Genomic DNA, 25,462 nt, shown 5'->3' with positions numbered 1-25,462 from the left:
AGATGTATCAGATGGCAGTTCATAGCATCTTGTTTCCTTCTCTACCTCTGATTGAAAGCTGCCACCACTGAGGCACTAGGCAAAATTTATTACGGATTGCATGCCCAAGTCCCATTCCCAAAGCACAGCTGATTGTCTTAGTAGAAAGCAGCTTATACTGGCAGGTGCTTAGGCTGGCGATGTTGCTGGGGGGAATGATATAGCGCTGCCTGTGTGCTTGATGACTGTGTGCTTGATGAATGTGTTCAGGACTTTGCTCTGATCTTTATTTTTCCTGGCAGGGTAAGAGTTAGAGAATTCAACAGTTGTTGGTTATTGTTCGTTTTGTTGTTTTTTTTTTTTTTAAAGTTACTCAGCTTTAGAAGAGTGTAGCTAATTAAATTAATTATTTTGCTGCCAGGGTTTACTATGGATCAGGGTTAAAACACCAGAAGTTTGAATGAGGCAATTAGCTCTGAAGCTTAGGATCAAGAGTGGTTATTAGGGCATTTGCTATTCTGCACATTGTTGGTTAAAGAGGATGCCTTCCATTATACACACAGGCAAAAAATATGTGAAGACCTGAAGTGTTTTGCAAGAAGAGTCATTGACAGACCTGAGATGCCTGTCAGTTTTAATTGTTGCATCTCCCACTGCATGTCCTTATCCTTTTAACACTCTTGGCAACTTGAGGCCTGTGCTCATTATGTTAACCAATGCCTCTTGTTTCCATGTAGAAGTTAATTGTCAGTATTTCTCCTGTATGGCAGTGTATGTTTTCATTTAGACCCTATGTGGTTTCTGATGAATTACACAAATTCAGCCTATTCTAGTTGCAGACATAGTAAGCTCTTTGCACATGTGTATAGCTGAAATTGTTTGTTTAAAAGCACCCTGGTAAAAATATTTGCCTTTGTGTGAGCTACTACTAGTTTTCATTTGTTTGGAGTAAATAGAAGTTAGTGTTCATTTTTGTAAATCATCCTTCATTTTCGCTATTTAAAGTATATACAGTCATCTTGTGTAAATAACTTACTGTGCTATGCATTAAGGAGAAGTTACAGCTTTAGTAAAAGTAATCTCAAAAAACATTTTGCACTTTCTGTCTATGACATATGTTCAAAGAAGTGAAAAGTCTGTGTGAAATGAATTTCTACATCTTATTTCCAAAGAGAAAGTAAAATATTAAGAGAGTGGGGAAAAAAAGTCTGTGTCTTCCAGCTGCCGTCTTTCCTTGGTGCTCTCAGTGGAGAGGCCAAAGCCCTGTGCTCTGTATGAGCCTTGAGAACGTAACTGCCCCTGTGCCTGGAAGAGGGCGTGAAGGGAGGCGTGAAGGCAGCACTGATGTCAGTGTCACCCTGGACTCCACAGAGTAGGAAAAGGAGTTGTGTAGGGGTATCTTTGGTGTTCCTTGATGATGTCCTTGTTTTGAATGTTAAGTCACCACCTAGTCTGATGGTTTAATAAGTTTTGGCTTGTAATATGCAATGTCCTTGGCCTTTCCCCATAAGACTCGAGGCCTCCCTCTCTTCAGGTAGGGTGACACTTTCAAGGAGGCATTCACTGATTATTTGCACATTTTTGTGGAATAACATTCCCTCCCTGCTGTCTGAAGCCTTTTTGCTTTGTTTCTAGCCTGCATGATTTCATGTTGTGTATTGTCCTCATGTTTGGAACTTAACAGCCCTTCCCTCATTGGAGGTTGAGGCATTTCATGACAATTGTGGGCTGTACAGCTATCCCAGTTACCCTGTTGCAGGTGACAGTCCTTAGTGAGTATTCATCCTTTGAAACAGAAAATGGAATTGTTTACATCAAATGCAGTTGTATGTGTTAACCTAAGTACATAGTTCCAGTTACTGGGGAACGTGGGAGGGAGTAGATGCTGAACGTCAACCCATGGAGTTACTGTGCCAGAGAGGATTTTTCCTTGTGTCTGTTTTTTCAGCCTGGTACAGTAGTGTAACATTGGTAATAGGAAGGTGGTGCTGTGAACAGCACAGGCTGTCCCAGAGGCTGTCACTTTGCTCAGCACTGTTTTTCTGTCATTGTTTAATTTGGTGAAAGCCATGGTGAAGATCAGTGGACTTGTAGGATGCCTGGAATTTAATTTTGCATTTTTGTCATGTTACGTTAACTGGGAAACCCACGTAGGTTATGTAGGGTTTTTTTTTTCCTTGGCTCTGTGCTGAAAAGGGAAAAACAATTGTGTATTCAGATTTTCTTGAAGAAAATTTAGGCATTCTTCTGTAGTATAAATTCTGTTAGCTCCTTTGGGAAGATGGTGACAATTCTGGATGTAGACCAATAATGCTGGAAAAAAGCAGTGGAGGTCTTGAAGTTTTCGTAATATGTTTCTTACAACACCAGTTGCTGCAGACCAAATAACACTGGAAAAATTGGAGAGGTGCTAGAGGAGAAAGTAGTGTTGCATGGAGGGTAGTATAGGAATCTACAGTTCAAACCAGTACTTTTATGTAACATGGCATGATTTGTTTTTACAGGAAAAAAGCACTTGAACAAAGCTAAGCAGGTTTCACGTGTATGGACGCTCCGTCAGTGCATGCTGGTGTGAAGCAGCAATGCCATTGAGCCGTGCTTCACAGTGACTGGTTCTGTTGAGCCTGAGCTTTGTGGAGCAGTTTAGCATTTGGGTTTTCTGTTGGAGCAGAGTTGAAACTGGGTTTTGTGTAATGACTTGGGTTGACCTTGGAAAGAGTTTCACACCATTTTTTTTTTAAATTTAAGATCATGCTGATACTAGCTGCGGGATGGCAGAATGATTCCTGAGGACACATGCTGTTTATGTCTTGGTTTTCATTTATAGTTTGGTTTGAGACTGCAAGCAACCATTATGATCCTCTAGGCTGTAAGGGAATTTGCACACGGTAATTAGGGCTGTTATCCCCGAAACTTATGGATGACTTAGTGAATGTGTTTTGAAAGACAGCAAGTCTTTATTCATATATTCTAGTAGATGAAGAGTCTATTATATCCTTTGGTATTTTATTCCAGATGATATTTATCCTCCTTCTTAAAACACTTTGCCTTTTATTTCTACGTTGAACACTGATTTCGAGCCACTGAATCAGGTCATGCTTGCTTTTTGTTGTGTTGCTGCGAGATCTTCTGCTGTTCAGGTAACTGCGGGCTGTGGGCAAAGGCCTTCTTTCTCTTCAAGAAGTTGAGCCAGTTGAGCTCCATTAGGACTACTTTTTATTATTATTGTTTGTATGACTACAGCACCTGACTGCCTAAGGCTCTGCTTACATTAAGTGTTGAGCCTGGGCTTGAGCTCTGGGCTTTGGCAGCAAGCCTGCTGCACCGCTGCTGTTGAGATTGGAGCCCAACTGCAGAATTCTCCTTTCTGTTCATGTGAGGCAGAGTCCAAGATCAGCTGCACAGCAGGTCTGGTAGCACTGCTGTCCAGGTAGTCCTGGAAACCTGCCTTGCAGGAATAGGGGTGATGAGGAGAGCATCATTTGCTTCTGGAGTTCTGCTGCCTGCGAAGAAGGGATCTGTTCGTGCGTTGAGCCAGGGGAGAATTCAGCTTGCCAGGCTCACCCTCCAGGAACTGGTGAATTCAGGGCCTGGGTTATGGGGTGCTCCACTGAGCTTTAGCACACATGGTTCTCGTGAGTGATGGTGCACGCTTTCTGGATGCCTTTAGATGGGGGAAAAACAGTCTTCTCTGTGGCATGCTTAGGATCTGGACACAAGTCCGGCAGATGATGCCTGACCTCAGAAAAAATGAGAATGCCTAGTGAGACAGGATAATATGTGTCAGTGTATCAGTCTGGTGCCCCAACATACTGATAGCCTGATAACTGTCAGTTTTCTGTAAGTGTAAGAGTAGCAGATTTCTTTTATTAAAAGACAGCAGAGCCTAAAACCACATCCTTTAAAAGATATAAGTAGGTAATAGAGCTGGCATCCTTTATTGATGTAAGGCAGAAGTAGACTTGGTAAGTGAATGGCGAGTGGAAGGGATAGACTATTAAAAGGAGGGTAAACAGCTTGTTCTTGATGTGACAGAAAATTGAACCAGTGAAGAAGGGTGATGTGGTTGGAGGAGGAAGCTGGGAAAATTATTTTTGGAGTACCAAGTAGGACAGAATTGCCTTAGTCAGAACCAGAGGAGAATGTGGATTGTAATGCTTATGCTCCAGACCAGAAGCTTTACTGGTCAGTGTCATAATATCAAAGTCCTGCTTTGGAAACATTCTTAATAAGCTTATGAACTTGTGTTCATCTCTAAACTTCTGGTTTTGGTTGCTGATAACTGTAAATTACCCTTTTCCACCCCGTGTGTTAGTTTGAGGAATAGGTAACGAGACTTCCTCCTGGGAGGAGACAGGATGCCTTCTGGGCTTGAATATCTTTCCTGTTCCTAGCTTATATGTATGCAAATTTAAAAATATTGATTTTGGATGGTAGCTCTTGAGATACACAGATAACCTAAAATGGTGTTTTCATTGTATGATCCCATCTGATATAACGCATAGGATGAGCCATATGATGGGACCAAGGTTAAGTCTCCTCCCCAGCTTCTGGCATCTTTCTTCCAGCTTTCTTTGAGAAGATAAACAGTGATGCTGACAGGTTACGTATGTGGAGGCATTCACATTGCCTTAAGGTATCCTCACCTGATGAATTCAGGGCCATCCAAGAAATTAGAAGAGACTCCCTTGGCTCCCTCATTAGACTTCTCTGTCTTTAAAAAAAAAAAAAAAAAGGAAAAAAGAAGCCTCTTTCACATTACACACTGTCTTCGGAAAAAAAAAGTTTCTTCCGTCTGCTGAAGGTTGCTGCTGGATTTCAGATTGAGGGACATCCTGTGTCTCCACTGCCCTGTGTCCTTAGAAGAGTTACGAAGGTGGTGGTCTACAGCAAACTTGCTGCTGCAGGGTGAGTGCACAGTAGACAAACACTTCATGTCTGCTAGCAAAGTACTAAATCATGATTTTCTTCTGAATCTTGCTGTCAAGGACGTTACAAAAGCAGAGTGGGAATTCCCAGCCAAAGGCAGCCATTTCACTTGGTAGCTAACAAGATCCTACAGACATCAAAAATTAAATGAGGTTCCCTGCTCCAGTTACAGCAAGAGCCATAGAGCTTCAAAGAGGTCACAGGTGTGGAAATTGGAGGACTCTTAATGGAGACTGAGATAAAAAGGGATTCTCTAAAGCCTTGGATGTAAGTTTCTGAAGAGTGGTGAGTAATGCAATTGCTAGGAGGCATCTTTGGCTTTGCCTGGAGCATGCTAACGAGCAATCAAAACGCTTGCCCACAGCCAAACTCTTCTTTCCCTTTCCACTCTTTAGAATAATAAAAGCATTACACACAGACCTCACTGTTAATGCAACATGTGGGTGAAGTTCCAGGCTATTGTGTATAAAACTCTCAGTCTTAATTCCAGCAGTAATTATAACTTGTGCTTCTCTCCCCTGTTGTATGGTGACACTGCAGGAAGTGATGCAAAGTTCTCTATTTGTGCGTGCGTTAACTTAGGCTGAGTGTAGGAACAGAGTCTGTCTAATCTCTTGATTTTTTTTCTTTTCCTGTCAAAGTCTCAGCTGTAATACTATGCAATTGGAAACTTTTAGCATTTAAATTCAATGTTTTGTCTGTCTTCAGTTCTGTTAGAAGCTGGTTTTACTGCTTGTGGATATTTTGCTTCTTTTCTGTTTATAATGCAATCTGACATTTGTTTTCCTCTTTCTCTTGAGGCTGATTTTGTTCAAATTAGAGATTTCCTTGTAACACATGTTTTCTCATTTTTTAGTCTGCAGTTTTTGAGGCCCTCAGCAGTTTAGGCTACATAGTCCTGCCCTTGTCTATACTTGATAGAAAAAGCATAGTGAATGCCCCTAAAAATTCATCATTTGCTGCCAGCTATCTGTGGTAACCTTGATATCTCCTGTTTGAACAGAAGGGATCCAGCAATTATTGCTGAATATAAAAGAGTTTTTAGCATTGCCTTTGTATGCAGGGTGTGAGAAAGTCCAAGACTTTTTATTTATGCTGGTGTATTACACCATATAATTGCATCCATCTTTTGATCTGTGGTATGAATTAGTTCCATTGAAAACATGTTTTCTATTTTTAAATTGGTTGTCTTGAACTGAGTTCTTGAAACGTTCTGCTTTTTGGTCTTGTTTTTGTGTAGATTTTCCATATTGTGCTGGTTTTAATGTAATTGTTGACATGTTGGTTTGGGTTTTTTTTTTTTCTTTACTGTTTTTTTTCTCTATTTTGTATAAATCTCTTAGTGTTTTATGTTACACTGTTGTATTTATCCAGATTGAGTATGTAAGTTATCTCATAATATCTGAGTATCTCACAGTTCGGAAACGTGATGGTGAAGTGCTGTTAGCCAGTATTAGAAAGGGAGAGCGGAAATTTGGAGGCCATAAGTGCAGTGTTTCTGTACTTGACGTGACTGAGCAGTCTGTGTTCAGCAATGGCTAGACTGGAAGCCCAGGGCTCCATCCATGGTCAGTAGGGACAGAAAAACATCTCTTTGAAACTCAGATTGTGGGTGGGATGATCTCTGCAGGACCTCGTTTTTCTCCACTGATCAGCAGCTGAGTCTAAATTCTGAACTTGAGTGCACAAATTGCAAATCTGAGGTTAAATGGGATTGCTGAGGCCCAAGTGACTCTTCCAAGGAGTGTCATATTCTCCTTGTCTTTTCTGTGGCTCTTGTGATGCTCACAAAAAACCATGAGCTCTGCTGCCAGCAAGCTAGGGCTGCTGTCGCTGTACCTGAGTAGCACTGCAGCATTTCCTAGTGTTCCCCAACCCAAAGTCATTTGCTGTTCTCTCTTATTGTGCTTGGTGGTATTGTCACCTGGTCTGTGCAGCAGCTTCTGTGGTAGAGCCCTGGGTCTGTGACGAGGACTCCTCTGTGTCATAAAAATAGTAAACAAAATGGCCCATATCAAGTTTGGCAGAGCAGGAAAATGCCAGAAATTCCAAGCGTTTGTTTCATGCCCCATCCATTAGCTGGTCCTCTTTAAGACCCTTGCCTTGTCCTTCCCGTGGTTGTAATGGGTGCTGAGAGTGCATTTGTGCATGCATTTTTCTTCCTTTGCAGTGGGTCTGCTTGGGGTGTGTGCTTGCTGGGTTTTTTAATCAGTTCATGTTGATTCTTATCGTGTGTTTGTATAATAGTTTGGGGTTGATGTAATCATTGTTACATATATTTCATTAAGAGATGGATGTGTGTGTGTACTTAGGTGTTTGCATAATTCATGAAGTCAAGTATGTTCACATACCCCTTGTTAGCGCATGAGTGCATGTAGTAAGTATGTACTTCTCTTCTTTGTATCAGTGGCTCATTGGGAAAGGCGCACGGTATTTATTCGGCATGTATATATGTAAAAAACCCACAAGCTCTACCATTTATTTTCTTTCTTCTACACCCACCCTAAAAACGTAAAGAAAAACACACACTTCTGCTAGAGTTCTAGGATAGTTTATTTTTTCATTCAGCCATTAGTTTATTCGTTCAGGAGTTGTACACTGGAAAAAAAGTGCATCCATTAGACAGTGAGGGCTTTATTTATGAGGGGGGTGGTGTTTCAAAGGGGAGGCTGTCAAGTCCCAAAAGAGCCTTTCATGGTGTATTCTCAGCGTGCTTCTGAGGCCACTGCTCTGCTCATCAGGAGGAGAGGCAGAAATGTGGGCTTTACAGAGCAACTGTGTGTTTCACTGGTCCCTGCGCTCACTGACGTTTATTTACATATTGGGAGAGTAAATGGGTAGAACAGATGGCAACCAGACATTTGGTGGTTCCGTTCCCGTATGCTCCTCAGGGGTCTTGCATTCAGTTTTTGCAAAAAGCTTGTCCTATAGTGAGGAGAAAAAACCCAGGAGCCTGTTCACAACTATGAAACACTTGTAGGGTTTTTGCTATAGAGACAGATTAAAGCATTTAGTAAAATGTGAAATAATTACAAGGTTTGTTTTACAAGTCCAAATACTTGTTCCTTAGGATAAGTCCATTGGTATGTCTGTCTCTTTCTTTTTATTATTATTTCTGATTTTCACCACTGGAATGAATGCATTTGGATTTGAAGCCGGTGATATCTTCATTCTACAAACTGAGTTTAAAAAGTACAGGTCTATTTATATGGGTCTTGGATACCTTTTGGCCTTTTCTGCAAATATTGTAACTAACTCATTTGTGCTCTTGTAAAAACAGAATATGCAGGATTTTCCAAGATGTTTAATATGTGTTTCTTCACTATTTACTGTTATGAAGCGGGAGATTTACTTCCATACCAAGTTGAATTTTTTTCTTACTTTCTTTGTACACACTGGAATGTTGGAGCAGGGCTGCTCCAGCGTGCTGGGCAGCTTGCTTTAGTGGTTTGGGTTGGTTTTTAATTTTTTTTCTGATGTGTGCATGTTGTTTATTTTAGAGAAGTGATAATTAAAGTGCTTTTCCTGGGTAAAACTGGAATATATAATACACATTTTGAAAATACATTAAAAGGGGAGATGCGAGTCAGATTTTGAATGTGTGAAATTCTCAACCTGCACATTGTTCCTTCCCCTAAGCAGCCAGGTGTTTCTCAGTAAAGTGGGGAGAAATCAAATGAAAATTGAAGAGCTTGACCTTTTGCGCAGCATGCCAAGTCAGCAGCTCTAACAGTTTGTGACATGATGAATTCCAATGACTTATTGGTAAACACATGAAGCTGCCTAGCATTTGTAGGAGAACCTGTCAAATAATGTAAATACCAGACCTCAGTCTCATCTTCAACGTGGAATCTCCTAGTATTAGATAAAGTCTGTAAAGCAAACTTTTCTGTAGTAAAACGTCAATGCTAAACTAGTTCGCTTTGAACCAAGATAAGTTTTCAGAAGTAAAAGTAGAATTACTGATCCTCCATGAGTTAATCAACTTATTTTACCAAATATTTTCTAGTACCCTTCTTACTAAATAATGTCTTTTAAAAAAAGACAAGACTAGGAAGCCATGTTACACTCTGCAGGGAGGCTTACTGTAGTAAATGGTATCACAGAAAGTGAAAATGGTAAATGTCAAGAAAGAAACACTATCTTCTTGAGGCACATTTAGAAGGTTGATCATTAACAAAAAATAAAGTGGACACTTGCTACTTTTCTGTAGGCCATGCTGCACAAATATTATGTTAGGATTAGTTTAAATGAAGATAATTGCCGAAGTAGTAGATTTTTGGCAGTATATTCCACAACCCACGTGAAATACAGAAAATTGTTTCTAAGTAAGAGTTTTTAGCCAGAGTATATTGATAATGTGCATGGTTAATGAAGCTGCTATGTCTCACTCAGTATGTGACAATGTTTCTGTGATATATGCAGCAGTTCTCTTAAATACTTTGTAAGGCACTTTGGAATCCTTTGAGATCAAAATTAAATACAGGCCTGTTATTAAATAGGACCTAACTTTCTCTCTTTTTTTTTTTTTTTTTTTTTTTTATTATATGGGGTATTGCTGGTTTTAGGAAATATATTTCTAAACTGAGCCCACCATCGCAGAGCAATTACTGAGTAAATCACATCCTAGATAGTCTTTGCTTTTTTTTCCCCCGATAAAATAACATAGTTTAAATATCTTTTCCAGTGGTTTGTAGCCAGTTGCAAAGTCAGCTAAAAAAGATTTCTTCAGAAAGATTTCTTTTCTACATCATTATGTAACTAAAAGTAGCTGTTCTAAATACTGCAGAATTTCCTGGCGGCTTTGAAAGCCATGGCTTCTGTGTCCTGGTTCCTTCCCTTAGGAGCAGATGATGGCAGTTTAGATGGTCACATATTCTTTATGGTCCAGAGCTGGATTAACCAAATAACTAATTAAGCAGCAACAGGACTCAAGAAAAGTGAACTGATAAAAAACAGTAACTATTTTGGCAGAATATAACAGACCCTGTTTTTTAAATTAAAAAAAAAAAAAGAAAAGAAAAAAAGTTACAGGTGTATTTGCTGTTGAGTCCTCAAATGCTAATCCATATGTGGTCATTTGTATCTCTGAAGGGTTTGGGGTTTTTTTTCTTCTTTGACAGACTGATGTCTTGGTGTTGAGCTGCGATCTGATCACAGATGTTGATTTATATAAAGTTGTGGATCTCTTTCGGACACATGATGCTACTCTCTCCATGTTGATGAAGAAAACTCATGAACCCACAGAAGTGGTACCAGGACAGAAAGGGAAAAAAAAGCCAGGTACGTAGATAGGAATACGTATATTTATTTATTAATAAATTGTAGAGAAACCACTGGTATGTATGATATGTTTAGTTATCAATCCCAGAGCGAAAGAAATAAAAAAGGCACAGATACCCTATTTTTCCTCAGATTCCCTGGTGGGGGTGTGACTTGTTTTTTTCCAGCTCCGAATTAAGTATTAGACTCATGTAATCTTTCAGGCTCTAATCCAAAGCTCACAAGAGTTAAGGGAAAAGCTCCAGGTGACTTCAGTGAGTTTTGGATCAAACCCTAAATTTTTGTTTCGTATGAACATTAAAGCCGTTAAGTTTTTCAAGAGCACTAAGCATCAGCCAGATTATAGCTGGGAATTTTACCATTGACTGTAGGGACCAGTGTTAGATGGGTAACAAATACTTCTAGAAATTCTCCCTTCTCATGGTATATACTGAATTACTCTTCTGAGATCACATCCAGGAGCCTCTTGCTAGGCAAAACTCCCAGTGATTTCAAGGACTTGGTTAGATGCTTATCTTGTCCCTCTTACCCTATCTTAGTGCCTTGTAATCTTTAATGTATCTATTCTCACAACACTGCTGTAAGGCAGGGCAGGACTATTATCCCCATTTTATTTATATGCTAAAAGTACTAAATACCATACAGTTGTTCCCATACCATACCTCTCATTTTCTTTTAATGATATCTGTTAAATTGCTGAGGCTTGATTATTGCCAGCTTAGTGGGTCCTGGTCCATGATTAAAGCTCAGGGGCATTACAGTAATATGAGTAAGAAAGCGTAGCTTCGCACTGTTTGAGAGAGGGGTGAAATGCAAGCCAACAGTTGGACTACGTGTCTGTCTGAAAGTGGAAGAAATGTGTTTTTAAAAGAAAGCTGCTTAGACTCTGCACGAAAAGATTTTCTGGAGCAAAGTGTAAGGATAATAGGGCTGAAAGCATTTAGGACTTGGACTCTCAAACAGCTCTAAACCCCCTTGTTTTTGAAAAGGCAGTCTAAGTGATAATGGCACATAAAATATTGTCAGGAGCACTACTACAGCCACAGAGTTGAGCATTCAGGAGTTACAAACTAATGGATCTATGGTTAAACATCATAGAGCTGCCCAGTACATGAGCTCTGAGCACAGAGGGCAGGGGTGAGGAGGTCTATGAGAATAAACAAGATCATCTGAAGACTCTTTGTAAATGTAAACACATCAGGTTGCACATGCATTCTTAATTTGCTTGGTTTTTAATGTCTCTGTGCTTGAAGTTGTAGCATTACTCTTCCTACATGACTTGTTAAAATTTGTGTATGATTTCTCAGATCTGTAAAAGACCAAACTTGAAAACATTAGAATTCCATCATGTGGAAGTGTTTTTCTGTGGGGCTGGATGCTAAGGTCTCCCACTCAAAGCTACTCTACTCAAGCTGTCATGGATAGCTCTAGTAAGTTGTTTTCTATGAACTGCCTTCGATGAGACATGTACCCTACCACACCTTTTTCAGTCATTTGCTAAAAGCAGGGGAGTGCCAAGACTGAGTCATTTTGGGTTCCTCTCCAGGTTCTGGAGAGGGGCAGTACATTTTAGGGAGCACTGGACCCTCCTACCTTTAATTCCTACTTGTCTGCACCCTATTGCTTTCAATATCGTCCTAGCTCATCCCTATCTCTTTTCCCATGCTGGCTTCTTGCCACCACCAGCCTCCATTCTTGTTCTCTTTGTTTAGTCTTATCCTTCAAGGATCCTTGTCAGGAGTTCAGCTTCTCTTTCTCATGTATTATTCTTTTCTTTCACTACCAGTCCCATCCACTGTTCCATTTCTGACTTCTCATCTCGACCTGTTTCATTTATCTGCCCATAGTTACCTTTTTTATTCTCTTCTGTTTCCTGTCTCTGTGATCCAGTGTCCTTTCATGGACAGTCCCAATTTCCACCAGTTTTCAGGGACTACTTTCTCTCTCTTCTAGCCCGTCTTGCAGAGTCCTCGTTTTTATGCTTTTCTTTCCCCTCACCGTTGTGAGCTTATAAGTTTTATTTCCTTGTAAAAAAACAGGTTGCAAAACCACAACAGATCAAGCTCTTTCCCCTGGAGCAGCCATCATAGCATGGTTGTGGAGCCTCAGGGCTTGTGTGCTTTGCTTGTACCACCTGATGGTACCAAAGACCTTAGATGGCTCCTGCTATTTGATCAGTTCCAGGAGCTGAGGAATTGAAACAACCCTTCCTTAAGAATGAAATATGCAGAAGTTTTTGCAGCAAAAAAAACCCCAAATCTTGAAAGAGCACATGAAACTGCAGTTTTCCAAAGATTTATAATGGAGTCAGGTGGCAAAAGTACACTCCTGATACACAGGTCAGCAGCACGTACTGAATGTCATGCTGCTTCTCTGAAGAACTGGAATACCAGAGCTTTTCAAGGGAAGGGCCACCTAACTGTTCTAGCTTAGCCTAAACACTTTTTTTTTTCTTTAGCCTTAGAAGCATGTGACCTGTTTTTCACTGAAGTTTTCTGAATGTTCATCTTAAAGCACCTGGCATCGGAAATTTCATCCCAAACACTTAAAATTTGATGAAGACAAAACATGTTAACATGGAATGTGTCGGGCAGCTTTTCATAGTATGTGGCACTATTAGCTCCTTCTCTAAATCATGGCACATACATGTTTCTACGTATTTGCACTGTACTGTTCAAGTGTTAGCATTAGGAAATGGATCCTTAATCCTGATGAGGCACTAGATATATTTGCACCTTTATTTATTGTTTCAGTGTTCCTACAAATTCATTAATTTTTTGAAACGGAGCAACAAGACTTTTATTTCGCATGTCATGGGATCCGATACAAAGTCCTTGCTTTCAGGATATTGAACATTCAAGAACTGTGATATAAGAAACAGTTTTTAAATTAGCATGAATTGCAGTGTTAAGCAGCTATAAATTCATACTGATGGTTTCCTGAAATGCTTGACATAACTCAGCTGCAAGTTACAGGGTGAAATTCATTGGCTTTTATATTTAGGGGATCATATATTGACAATACTCATGTCATTGTCTTTTTTAATTGGTTAATAAGAGGCATGACAATAAAAAAAAAAAAGGCACAGTGTGTTAGTGAATGGTAGTAACCCAAATAAACAGAGAGTGACAGGAATTCAGACCCCCAGGATGGAGCCATGTGCCTCAAGATGATCTGCAAGGGACTGAGTGGAAAAGAATTTCTGAACCTTTCTCTGTATAAAGAAAGACAGAAAAGATGGGGATGGTGACTCTTCATGCTTGTTTTTTCTTGTCTTGAAAGCAGCAGGCATGTCATCACTGGTATTCCCTGTGTTTGCCAGAAGACCTCTTGGTGGTCTTGCAGGCTGCATCGTGTGAATTTTCTCCCTTTAATTGAAAGGGTGGGGATACCAAATCTTTAACAAAGGTGTCTTTTTCCCAAGTGTCAATTAATTATGTTTGAATAAAAAGCCTTTTAGAAAATCTGACTGAAAATTATTTCATTTCATCACGAAATTGCTCAACTTCCGTTCTCTTGTGATGTCATGATTTCTTTAGGTCATTAAAGCCCTCAAAATTATTGGGGATCTAACTTCTAAGGTAATTAATAAATTGCAATAGCTGTGTCAAACCCTTATTTATCTATTGTGAGGAGGCAAAACACATCCTGCATTCCATTTTTATCCTTTAAATGATTTTTTTTTTAGTTACCATCACTGCAGCTTTAACATTTTTCTAATACTTGCCTTGCAGGGATTTTGTAAACTAGTTATGTATTTGTTCTTCCATTTATTTTTTTTCTCACTAAGTAATGCCAATGTGATTTGAAACAGCAGTCTTGTATCTCTGGGTAATTGATTTTAGTAGTAACTTGTCTTTTCTAAATTACAAAAGTAATGCTATTTATTACCAGTGTACAGCGAAAAACCTAACCTGACCTGGAATCCACTACAAAAAAAATGTAGTACTCCCACATGATTTCGCTGTCTGTTTCTTACCTATCCACACAAGCAAGAGAAACTGGTTTGGTGGCAGTCATGTACATGGTCCTGTTTTCATCAAGTTTTCTTTTTCCCTTTTTCTTACTGCATAGAGCTTTGCGATAGCAGTGTAATATGTTATGTTACTGTAGGAACAGTCAGGAGATGGGCAGCCACAGCCTGAACTTTGAGAGAAGTGTTGGTACCTTGATGGAGGAAAATCGGTCGCTGTTGTGTTTCTAGCCTGTCAGGAGACCCCAGTTAGGTGGCAGTGGCAATGGTTGGTTAGCCCCTACTCTCAAACTTCATCGCTCTCCTTAGTATGAGGATCAGCACTGCTTTCGAGAGTTATTTCTGAGTTTTTTACAGCTAGTGAGCTTTATCCTAATTGTACTTAACTTGTCATAGTGTTTCATGTTCAGACCTATTTTTGTACTGCTTTGCTGTATAATTAATTTCTGAGAGGGATAGGGGGATTTCTGAAGAGGGTATGCTTGATCACTTGGATCAAAGGCTGCCAGTAGGAGAACTTTCAACAGCTGCATAGATTTGACTGTATTTTGATAGTGGTTATTACTATGGTAACTCTGAAAGAACAGGTAAAAGGAAAATAAGGGATGGGGCTGAAATGAGGAAGACAGGGTTAAAAATAGTTTGGCTGAGAAAAGATATTAGAGAATTAACTACTTACAGACCATGCTGTTACTCCAGTGTGGTTAAAGGCTTAGAACTTAGGAGATTGAATATTTGCCAGTTTGACCCAAAATAATAGTATTTATTGGCAGAAGAGAGGTTTTTGTTAGAACTGTACCCTAGCATTCTTGTACAGCCTGCGTTCCTTTAAAGATCAGTGTATGGTTGCCACCAGAGTGATGGCTCATACTACGAAGTGCTAGTTAGAATAAGCTGCCACCACTGTATTCAGATGTTGTGGAAAACTGTTCAAAAATAAATGCTCTACATTTCAGTAGACCAAAGTCACTGTTGATGCACAGTCACTCATTGCAGGAGACGGGAATTGCCACAATAATGTATGTGACTATTAGGTATTCTCTTGGTTGGCAGTTTCATAAAAAAGATATTTAAACCAAGTTAACCCACCCAGAAGCATCAATGGTAGGAGTCTTAGAATCTATACTTTTATGTGTGTTTGTATATGTGATTTAGGTTTTCTATTGCCATCAGTATTTATCTGAAATGGGAGATCAGTGGCAAAGTAGTCATGTCTTAACTGAAATCATAATCCCCTCCAGACCACCAAATTCTAATGTGGAGTGATTTATGATGAGGAAGAAGCAGCTGAGTTTTGAAGAACTCTCTGATTGCCTTGGGTTTGTTGTGTAAATTCAGGTAACAGCATTGTTGTTAAAAAAAAAAAAAATGAGAGAGTGAGAAGGAAAGCACAGCTCAAGGTGGAGTGTTGCATGTCAGGACCTGTAGTTGGCATCTTCATAAAAAGGGTGCAAAAAGCTTGCAGGGCCAGTGTTTTGAATGTCAAGACATCTATCAGCTACCCTGACTGAAAAGAAGTTAATAAATATTGTGGATAGATTTTACAAATTCATTTGTAAATTTGCTGTGTTAGTCTAAAACCTAGTATTTCATATTTTGGGGGTGGTTGGTGGTCCCATTTGTCTTTCCAGCCTGCATTAAGACAGGGTTATATAATGATTGTGTTTGATTTTCCGCTTCAGTGGAGCAGCGCGATTTCATTGGAGTGGATGACACAGGAAAAAGATTGCTCTTCATGGCTAATGAAGCTGACTTGGATGAAGAACTTGTCATTAAAAGATCCATCCTTCAGAAGTAAGCTTATGAGTCCTTGTAATAGAAACTGAACTTGTAATGGGGGGAGATAACTGTGGACTAGGAGTGACGGTTAAAGACAAAGTAGGATGAGAAGGAAGAGGAAAGCAGCTTTTGCAGTATTCAGGGAGAAGTATTTTATTATTCATTACATCATTACAACCAGTTGATAGACTTGTCTGATACCTGTATTGTGAAAAATTCCAGGGAAAGAAACGGCATGGGTGAAAAGGTAACTCTCCTTGAAATGAAGCCAGTATCGCTATAGTTCAGATACAGTTTTGATTCAGAGATTCAGAAGTGGTAGACCTATGTCCGTAAATGAAATGCTGTTCTCATTGGCTGAGTCCCAAATGGATTTACAGAGTATCTGAGAGAGGCTCTCAGGATTTCATGACAGTCTTCTGTATATAAGGCACAAAACCTCAGCTGTATTTCCAGGCCTAAAAAGATTCATTAGAGAATCCATGTTATATTCACCATTAAACTGCACTGGGGACTTGGATGAATTAATTAGATATGCCAGACTAGCTGAGCTTCCTGCACAGCATAATTCACATCCATTAGTAGAAGGAAAGATGGCTTGTTGCTCTTTATGCTCTTGTGTACACTGATTTTGTTTTTTTCAGATGTATGTTGTCTGTGAAAACATGTCTGACATGTTCTGTGGAAAGCTCTGCTGGCTCCTTGAGAGGCCAGCCTTTGTAGTCTGTCCCAGGCTGACAGTCAGACTTTCACCTCTGTGAGATTAGACACCTGTGGGGCAGCCATCTGAGCTGGGAAATTCATCCATGTGGGCCTTGTAAGTCAATGATGCGGACATCTGCAGTCTGCTCTCAGCTAATCTCTTCTGTGAAAATGTCTCTGCTGTGTGCTGTGGGCCACAGCGAGGTGTAATCTTTCCTTGAACATCCCACTACCCAATGCCAGGGAGGTGCTGTATGCCCATGGACAGAGGACTTCTCTTGTGCCCAAATTTAAGGCTTACCCCAGAAGGAAGGTGGTCAAGAGTGAGCCCTGTTAATGCTGTGATGGAAAGAGGCTGTCCCAGCGTGTTCCCACTAGCTGTCTCCTGGGTTTTTCTTGGACATGGCAGGGACCAAGCTTCAGGCAAGCCTTCTGTACATACACAGCAGGTGATACACATAGTTTAGGAAATTCATCACTGTTGCATTGTGTTTTTGTGCAGACAAAGACTAATAGCTCTATTTTGGGCTAGGGAGGAATATTTCATCTACCGTTAGTGATGGGGTTGTCTTTATGGCTTTCTTCTAGCACTAGCGGATGGCTATGATGTAACGACTTAGAAATTGCTGTAACATGTGTGATCTTAGTTGACCTCTGATTTTACAGGTTCATCTAACCAGAGGATTCTCATTCCTGTTACCCTATAGCTAAATTAATCAGGCTTTATCCTGCAGGCCAGACTGCCTTCAGGAACACCTGTTCAGTTACATTGTCTTCAGCAGATCTTCTTGAGCATAACTGTTTGGGATTTGGTAAATGTAGTGTTGATGATATACAGATATCCAGATATACTGATATACAGGGATAAAAATCTCAGTGTCTCCCTGTCTTTCTTATATTTCCATATGCACAGCTATCAAAGCTAATGTAAAGTGCTAGCCACCCTCCAAGCGAAGTCCACAGAAGATAGGATAGTCTAGAAGCACAAAGAGAGAAGATCTGTGTCCTGGTTTCATGGGATGAAATTTATAGAATCAAGTTTCTGTTAGATTTTTGTTTCAGTTTGTGGCCAGCCATGGTGATCAGGGCTATTAGCAGCTAAACCCAGGGCAGCTGCCCCAGGCTGGCCCACAGGTGTGTTCTGTATCATTAACATCAAGTTGACTACAAAAGGGAAAGCTGGCTGGGGGGGGAGCAGGGTTCTTTTTGCTCTCCTGTCTTCTAGCCTCCCTTTTTCTTATTCCCAATGATTGGTATTCCTGGAACGACCTCCTGCAAATCTGTAGCTAAGTATACTTTTGTATATTTTGTGTTATTGTTGATACTGGTTTCTTGATTTTATTAAATCTGTTCAATTTTAACCCATGAATCTCTCTCCTTTTCCCAATTTCCTTCCTTGGTTGGGGAAGGGACGTTGCGTGAGAGAAAAACTGTTATTGTTTAGCTTGGGTGTAGGCTAAATTAAGACAATCTGCTAAGTGTTAAAAAGAAGGGGAAAAAAAAATTAAGAAAAAGTTTTTTTGAAGCATCAGGCAGGAGCATTGGGCCAGTATCCACCTGGGTGAGCCGCTGATGTCTGAAACTGCCTGCTGTGGATGCTTATGCACGCTCACTGTTTCACTTCTCCAAGTTGCCATCTTGGAGAAGCTCTGAGGGAAGCAAAACAGTATATGGAAATCATCAAATATTTTCAAATGAGGCAATTCCAGGTTAGCAACAACTGTGGGAGCTCTAGGAGGACAAAGTGTTGGCAGCTAATGATATTTTAACCACTGTGTTGTCTAGACCTGCTCAAGCCCTGACTTTCTCATGTGAGAAACAAAAACGATGCTTAAAACGGTCTTTGAAGTCTTTTTTTTTTTTTTTTAAAATACATCATAGCAAAGCAAGGATGCGGTGGGGGGCGGGGGAAGAGCAAGCCTAGTCTCGTTTTTCTTCATGGATCACTTGAAGTGACTGGCTTTCAGTTACCACGTTGGCTGTTTCTTGATCTCTGGACTTTGTTTTGGTGAAATAACAGACTTTGTGGCAAGATGGGAGAATTTCCAGTACACTCATTCGTTCCTCTGTAAAATACAATAGACATCTTGAGGGTGTTGCTTTTGTTTGTTTTGCTTTTAATGGTCCCTTTGAAGGGCTGTGGTGGTCTTGTTACATGAACTCTAGAACTCCTTCAGTGCTTGTTTTGCTCTTCAGATCCTTTTCTTTTTCCTTTTTCTTTTTTTCTCTCCCTTTTTAAGGAGGGAGGTGGAAGGAGGGACAAGGAGGGAGTGGTGAAAGGAATGGGAAGAGGGTAGATGAACTTTTCTTTAAAGCTAGGAATCTTGTTAGTGGTAAAAATCTAGATCCCATACAGAAATGGTTCAAAGGACCTTTGGCTTCACCTCCTCACAGAAGGGAAGTTGTGTTGACAAAACATCCAAAGCTGTAGAAGGCTAATTTAAATCCTTGAAGAAAAACCTTTTTCCTGACCTTTGCCTTCTTCCTATCATTGGATTTCACGCTCTTCACTTTCCTGCCATAAAAGAGCAGCTGGTGGGAAGGGACAGTGGAAAACACACATTCTCCTGAGTACCTGTTGAGTATTAAAATATTTATTTGCTCTTGACTCAGGCATTTTGTAATAACGGAAGTGTTGCAGAATGATACATGTTAATAGGATTTCTAAGTTCATGGTGTAACTTATTATTCCCTTTCTCAGTTTGGTTAGGATTTCTTTTCCAGATTTGTTGCTTTGATTTGTTTTGGGGTTTTGTGAGTTGTGGATAGCCATTTTGGTTTTGAGAGTGCCTGTCCTTGTTACACCACAGAAAAGAATGTGGATTTGGCTCCTTTGCTTGCCAGAGCAAATCTGGCAAAGCTTTCCATTCAGCTGTTAAAATTGTCTTTTTTTTTTTCTGTGCTGTTAATCACCTGATGACAAGTGCCACAGGTAGCATCCTCCCTCCAGTAAACAAGTGCAAAACAGTATAAAATACATGCATGCAGGCACGTTTTGGTGTGCATCAGGATGGGCCAGGAGACAAATGTATTGGTGGTGCCTAGAGAGACTAGTGCTGCTGGGGAAATCATTTTCAAGGAAATGGTTCCCTGTTTGGGTAATGAGAGCTTATAAAAAGCATGAACAAGCCTGTGCATGTCACTCACTTTGGCAAATAGCTACAAGATGAGATACTAGAATGAAAGAAATACAGTTTGGGGAAGGTTCAGAGCCAGCTTAGGGCCCTCTGAAGAGAAAAAAGAAGTTATGTGCTCATCCCTGGAGCCTGGTTTTGCCGGTGACATCCCTCTGACTTGGGTCTTGGCAGGATGAAGGAGTGAGGAAATGATGAGAATTCCATCGCTGCTGCCTTTGCTTTCGGAGGGGGCAAAGGTATTTGTTTTCAAAGCATGATTACAATGGATGGGGAGCTTTTTGCTCCACCTCTGATATTTATGGTCATGCAAAGTGAGACAGTAAAAGACACCTGTTGGAGCAGGTCTAAATTTGGAGCATTTCCTTTTAAGATCTTGTGGGCTGTGTAAGGGTGAGTTCAGCCTTCGTGGGTGTTCTGTCTGCACAGACGCAGGTGCAGGGCTTCTCCTAGAGAATATGTTCATAAATCACCGTGACAATTCCAGCTACTTATTACCTCATGTGCTTCAGACAGAAAGGAATACCTCATCTATAAATATATACAGTACTAACATTAGTAACCTTGAAGTAACAATACAGATCTGTTTTTAAGATATTTTAGTGAAAAGAGGGGGGTAAGACGGGGGAGTTTTTTCTTCCTTTTCTCCTTGCATCATGAGAGTAAAAATGAATGGTGTAGTATAATTTTAAAAGTCAGCGTTGCCAAGTGGGTAGGTAATGGGAGTTTAGTAATAGCTTTGATACACTTGATTTCCTTTCTGTTGCCTTGGGATATTGCCTTTTTTTTTCTGCTGATAATTTGTTTTAAATAAGTGGATCATATATCAACACACTGCAACTTCCTTAGTGTTTCTGTTCTCTGAAACTGCCCTTCTTGGGAAACTGGCACCCCTAAAATACTCTGCCACTCCTATGGTGGTTCTTTTGTTTTGATTTGGTTTTTAATCTGCTTCCATGAGAAGGGCTGGGAATGACACAGATATAGGCAGGTGCTCCGCTGTGTAAAGCATCCTAAACTACATCATGGGCCGATGTTCTCTTCCAGATCAAGCTATGCTGGTGAGGGGGGCCACCACCTCCAGCTTGCCCCCAGCTGGATGTATGATCGAGTACTTCATAAGCCACGTGTCAAAATGAGTTGCATTACTTTTAGTAGGTTAAACAGCAGGACTTTGATAACTTGGTTCGGTTTACTTTGTGCATTAAGGAGTGGTCCTCACAAGCAGTGCCTCTGGTAGGGAAGGGAGGGATGCAATAACCCAACTCAGTAGGAAAATCTTGAGGAGTAACTTGCGGCAGACCAGGGAACAAAAACTCTTTGCTGGGCTCAGCTGTCTACAGGATGAATATCTATGTATTAGCTTGGTGGTGGTCCTGTGTTGGAAAAGTTGGTAGTTTTCACTATTAGCAAACTTTTGTTACTAAGTTTCCTTTGCATTCAAGTTACATTTTGAGGAATGCCATAGAAAGATGTTGAATATTTATTTTTTCTCTGAAATGTGACTTTTATAGAGTGATGTGTAGATCTTTATATCTTTCCTGTTAGTCCAGATCTGCTCTTTTCATGAATAAAAATAAAATTTTCTGATTAGGACCCAGAAAATAAGTCAGATTCTTTTTGGCTCCTCCATCACAAAAACCAGAAGTTCTATGTGTTGATGTAGGTAATAATCCTTTTGCAGATGCACAAGCCAGAAGAGAATCTGGTTCCCCTTCCCAGAACTGAATTGGTTTCACAGTACTAGTAGGAATTTAGAAAGTTGTAAAAAGTTATTTTAGCCAGTAAAGCAAGCGGATCTGACTCTGAATCAAAACAGGGGAACTAGGTCTATTGAATAAGAGGGTGTGATTTTTACACACTAACTTCTTGGGCTATAACCACACTTTAAAAATGTTGGTGTAGCTTTAATCATATTTCTTTACAAAAGAGGGTTTTGGTGAACATTTCAGGAAAAGATATTGGCCTGTCAGTTGTTTGAGCCATGAGTTGGGAGATGTTCTCAAGATGCCCTTGGAGGTGTTTCTTGCCTGTTTAGAAGTTTCTCAGTTCACTAAGAGTAGCTCCTGTAACTAAAAGACATTAATTTTCTCAGAAAGCTTCCCCTTTTTATTATGCATTTAAACTTGGCTCAATTTGCTCTGCTTTTTCTGTAAACATGTTGGGGATGAGTGTAGCCTTCAAGTTCAGAAATGGAGTATTTTTAAAATTATTTATTGTTTCTAAAATAGATGTAGCCAAATATAAGGAAAACATTTTAATTTAGTGCTTTTATATGTTATGCTTGTACAATAAACATGAACATTCTATCAAAGGAGTTCATGAGACATTGACTTTATATTTTAAAGAACATACTGCTATTCCTGATATTAATACTGTTGCTTCCACAGGATTTTATTGTGTTTTGCTGCTGCTGAGTTATTTTATTCATTCATTGCGGGGCGGGGGGGGGGGGGGCGCGCTGAAAGGAATGTACAACGTATCCAGGTCCTATTTATAAAAGAAAGGTCGTGCCATGTCTTGACAGCTTGTACAGGTAAGAGGTCATGAATCTTAGAAACTGGAATATTAGCAAGGACTTCTATTGAATGTAGCTATAGGAAGACTTACTGGCAATGGATTTAGTTTCACTGCAAGATTCTTGCCAGCGTTACAGTATACGTAAGACTAAAAGCAGAGAGCGTGAGGCTCAGCATTTGCTTTCTAATTGTCAGTAAATGTATGTTGCACGAATTGTCGTTAGTCATTTCACTGTGTGCTGCGGTCTCAAACCAGCACTTAGCCCATGATTCGGTTTTACTTTTCGGAGGTTTCGAAGGAGGAAGAGCTGATTGTATTGCTTGGACACCCTCGAGTCCATGTGACTTGGTAAATGCAGTGCTCTGGATGAGTCATCAGGTTGGACTACACTGAAGTTGAATCTCGTTGTTACGCTAAGCCAGGCTTGGGTCTTGAAAAAATGACAAATGGTCTGCTCGTTTTAGAAAGAAGTCTTAGTTTTTTTATACAGTTGCCACTGTGTAGATGTTAGCAACGCTGTGAGTTAGTTTATTTTTTAGAGTTTATGGGAAATGCAGCCATCACTGATTGTTTTTGTGACATATTTACTCTAATTGATCAAGATGCAACCTGTATGATCAAAAAGTTCCTCTGAGTGGTCTGGATAGGGGCGAGACATAGGCTGATCAATTATTTGCTTTTAGCATATGTTTTCAGCCATAGTGTGTATTCAGTACGTCTGCCTGTTGAAATCTTAGGGTTTCAGCTTGTGTCCAGTGATCCCAGAATAACCAGTATGTGACAGAGGGGCACAGACTCCTTATTGTGCTGTTGGGATGGTACAGAGGAAAAAAAAAAAAGCCAAAGGTCAGCGGAGTTATCCCTGCTTGTGCGAGCGCTGTCAGGCTCTCCCCTACCACATGTCCACCATGTGTTCCTCATCAGCGGGATGTGGAACTCCATGACGCAGAGCAGACTGGAATGTGGAGTTAGTTAACACCCGCCGTTGGGGAATTTATCAGCCAATGTGGAATATGGGGGGGAGGAAACAGCCTAGTTTAAAGCAAAGTAAGGGTGAAATGAGGCATGTGACTGTTCCCCTTCAGTTAAAAGGTCTGATTCTGCTTGGGGCTGAGGTCCTGGCTCCCGAGCCCAGCCAAAGCTTGTGGTTCCCTTACTCTTCTGCGTTACTGATTTTTTTTTTTTTTTTTTTTTTCTATCTTTAAATTGTCATGCTTCACAGAAGATTTTTGCAGTGGGCTGGAGGAAATACCCTTGGGACTTTTGCAAGGAACCATTCATCTAATTTATTTTAAGAAACCTGGACTTTGAAGAGCCTTTCCTTTATCCTGGTCATTGAGATCCCAAATCACTAACTTGGAGGGATACGTAAAAGTGATAGCTAATTTTAATGGAGAGGCTACACTTCATATCAATTGAACTGTAGTTGCATAATATTTTTAGTGCTGATTTATTACACTTACTTCATGGCTACTGTGAACTCTAACCTGGGTGATTTACCGTGATATTTAGCACTGAAAAGAATATTGTGAAAGTCATAATGGAAAGAGTCAGAATATACAATTAGCTGGTTGAAGGTGTATGTGTGCGTACAATCCTTGTTGGGTTCATATTCTACTTTACTCACAGCAAATATATATATTTCAAAATGTTTCCATTCATTCAGAATACAATGCTAAATTCCCTCTTGAATAGCCGTTGTGTGGTTCTCCCCAAACAGCATTGTGCTGGCAGTTTCTGGAATTACACAGGAAATGAAGAGCATAGCAAACTTTCCTTTCTCTTGCTAAGACATGCTCCCGGGGAGCTCTTCCAGTAGACTGAGAAAATAGCAGAGATCTGTTCCTAATGGCAGCGTGTCCTCTACGTTTCTGCTTTGAGAAATCCTAATTTTCACTGGCTTTAAATCCTTTCTTTCTTCATCAAATTTATTGTACCATTTCCCCAGCTAGAGAAGATTAGAGATTCCTTTTACATGCAGTAAAACTTCTTATCCACTTGTCTTAGAGATTTCTTATAGGACTCTTTCCTTCCCCAGTCACCAAATATGAAATACTCTGTTAGGAATTAAGAGGACACGGCTATTAGACCTTGATATGTGAACTGGCAATGCAGAATGGTGTATCTTGCACAGTTACTCATTCTAACTTACATGTACCTGCATACCTGTATATTGACCAGCAATAGCTGTTGGTATTAACTTGGGTTGATCATCTTGAAATCCTTTAACCTTTTAAAAAAACATGGGGGGGGGTGGTATCCATAATTCAGGTTAGTGGAAGCTCAAGATTTTGAAAAATCTGGGTCAGTCAATACAGAGAGATTTAAAAAGGGAATAATTTAGGGCCTTCAGACAGAAAAAATTTGGCTGATGGACTTTAATTAAACTCCGAGGGTTGGAAGCAAACCAGTAAGAAGCAAGGGAAATTCAAGTTAAAGCTTAACTTCTAGTTTTTCTGCATATAAATCCTCCAGCAGCTGGTGATATTTGCAAAAGCACAAGAGACTGTCTTTCAGTATTCCCTTTGATTTTATTTTTTCCCTTTGCTTTATTATTCCCAAGGTGTAGCATTAAATATCATTTCAGAGGCCATGTGTGTCCGTAACTTCTGTCTCATCTCTGTGGTACATGTGTTCATACGTGTATGCATATATGTGTACTGTATAGCTTTGTTCACTAATCTATGGGTACAGCATTTCTAGAACTAGGTATTTATTTTTTTGTTATTTTTTTTCCCCCCCAAATGAGCTACAACATTTCTGAAAATACCTCTGAAATTCCCACTTCTGCGACTTTGAGCCTTAGCCAGGTAGAATAGTAATAACAGAATCATGACCAGCAGTGCCATAAATTTCAGTGAAAGTACCAGGCAAGAAGGCTGATTTCTGTTTGTACTGTTGTTATGAGATATTTATGCAGGGCAGGTCTTTCAGCAAGTGTGATTATTTTCAGAGAGGCCCTCTCTCCATTCTTGCATTAGAATGTGCTGGGGATGTATGCGGGAATGGCACCTGACGAGCGGCAGCCAGACAGAAGGAATAAAATCCCTTGGGAATGAGACTTCTCTTTATGGCCATTTTTCACTTCTAAGGCCACTTGAAAAATATTGTTCTTCAGGTAGATCTCCTTCCTAGATCTCTGGGTTAGCATTTGGGTGCCTGC

The 25,462-nt window shown here is 40.1% G+C and overlaps 1 protein-coding gene across 1 annotated transcript in view; it reads left to right on the top strand.

Annotated features, from left to right (window-relative positions):
* Positions 1 to 25,462, top strand: part of EIF2B3 (eukaryotic translation initiation factor 2B subunit gamma) — a 102,722-nt gene that overhangs the window by 11,248 nt on the left and 66,012 nt on the right. Inside the window, exons 4-5 of the mRNA XM_068406673.1 lie at positions 10,032 to 10,191; positions 15,847 to 15,958. Coding sequence (XP_068262774.1) covers positions 10,032 to 10,191; positions 15,847 to 15,958 — 272 coding nt within the window. The remainder of the gene's footprint in view (positions 1 to 10,031; positions 10,192 to 15,846; positions 15,959 to 25,462) is intronic.

This window comes from Nyctibius grandis, chromosome 8 (assembly GCF_013368605.1).
Source record: "Nyctibius grandis isolate bNycGra1 chromosome 8, bNycGra1.pri, whole genome shotgun sequence".
Classification (NCBI taxonomy): Eukaryota; Metazoa; Chordata; class Aves; order Nyctibiiformes; family Nyctibiidae; genus Nyctibius; species Nyctibius grandis.
The sequence above is the reverse complement of the archived record's forward strand: the minus strand, read 5'-3'. Positions and strand labels throughout refer to the sequence as shown.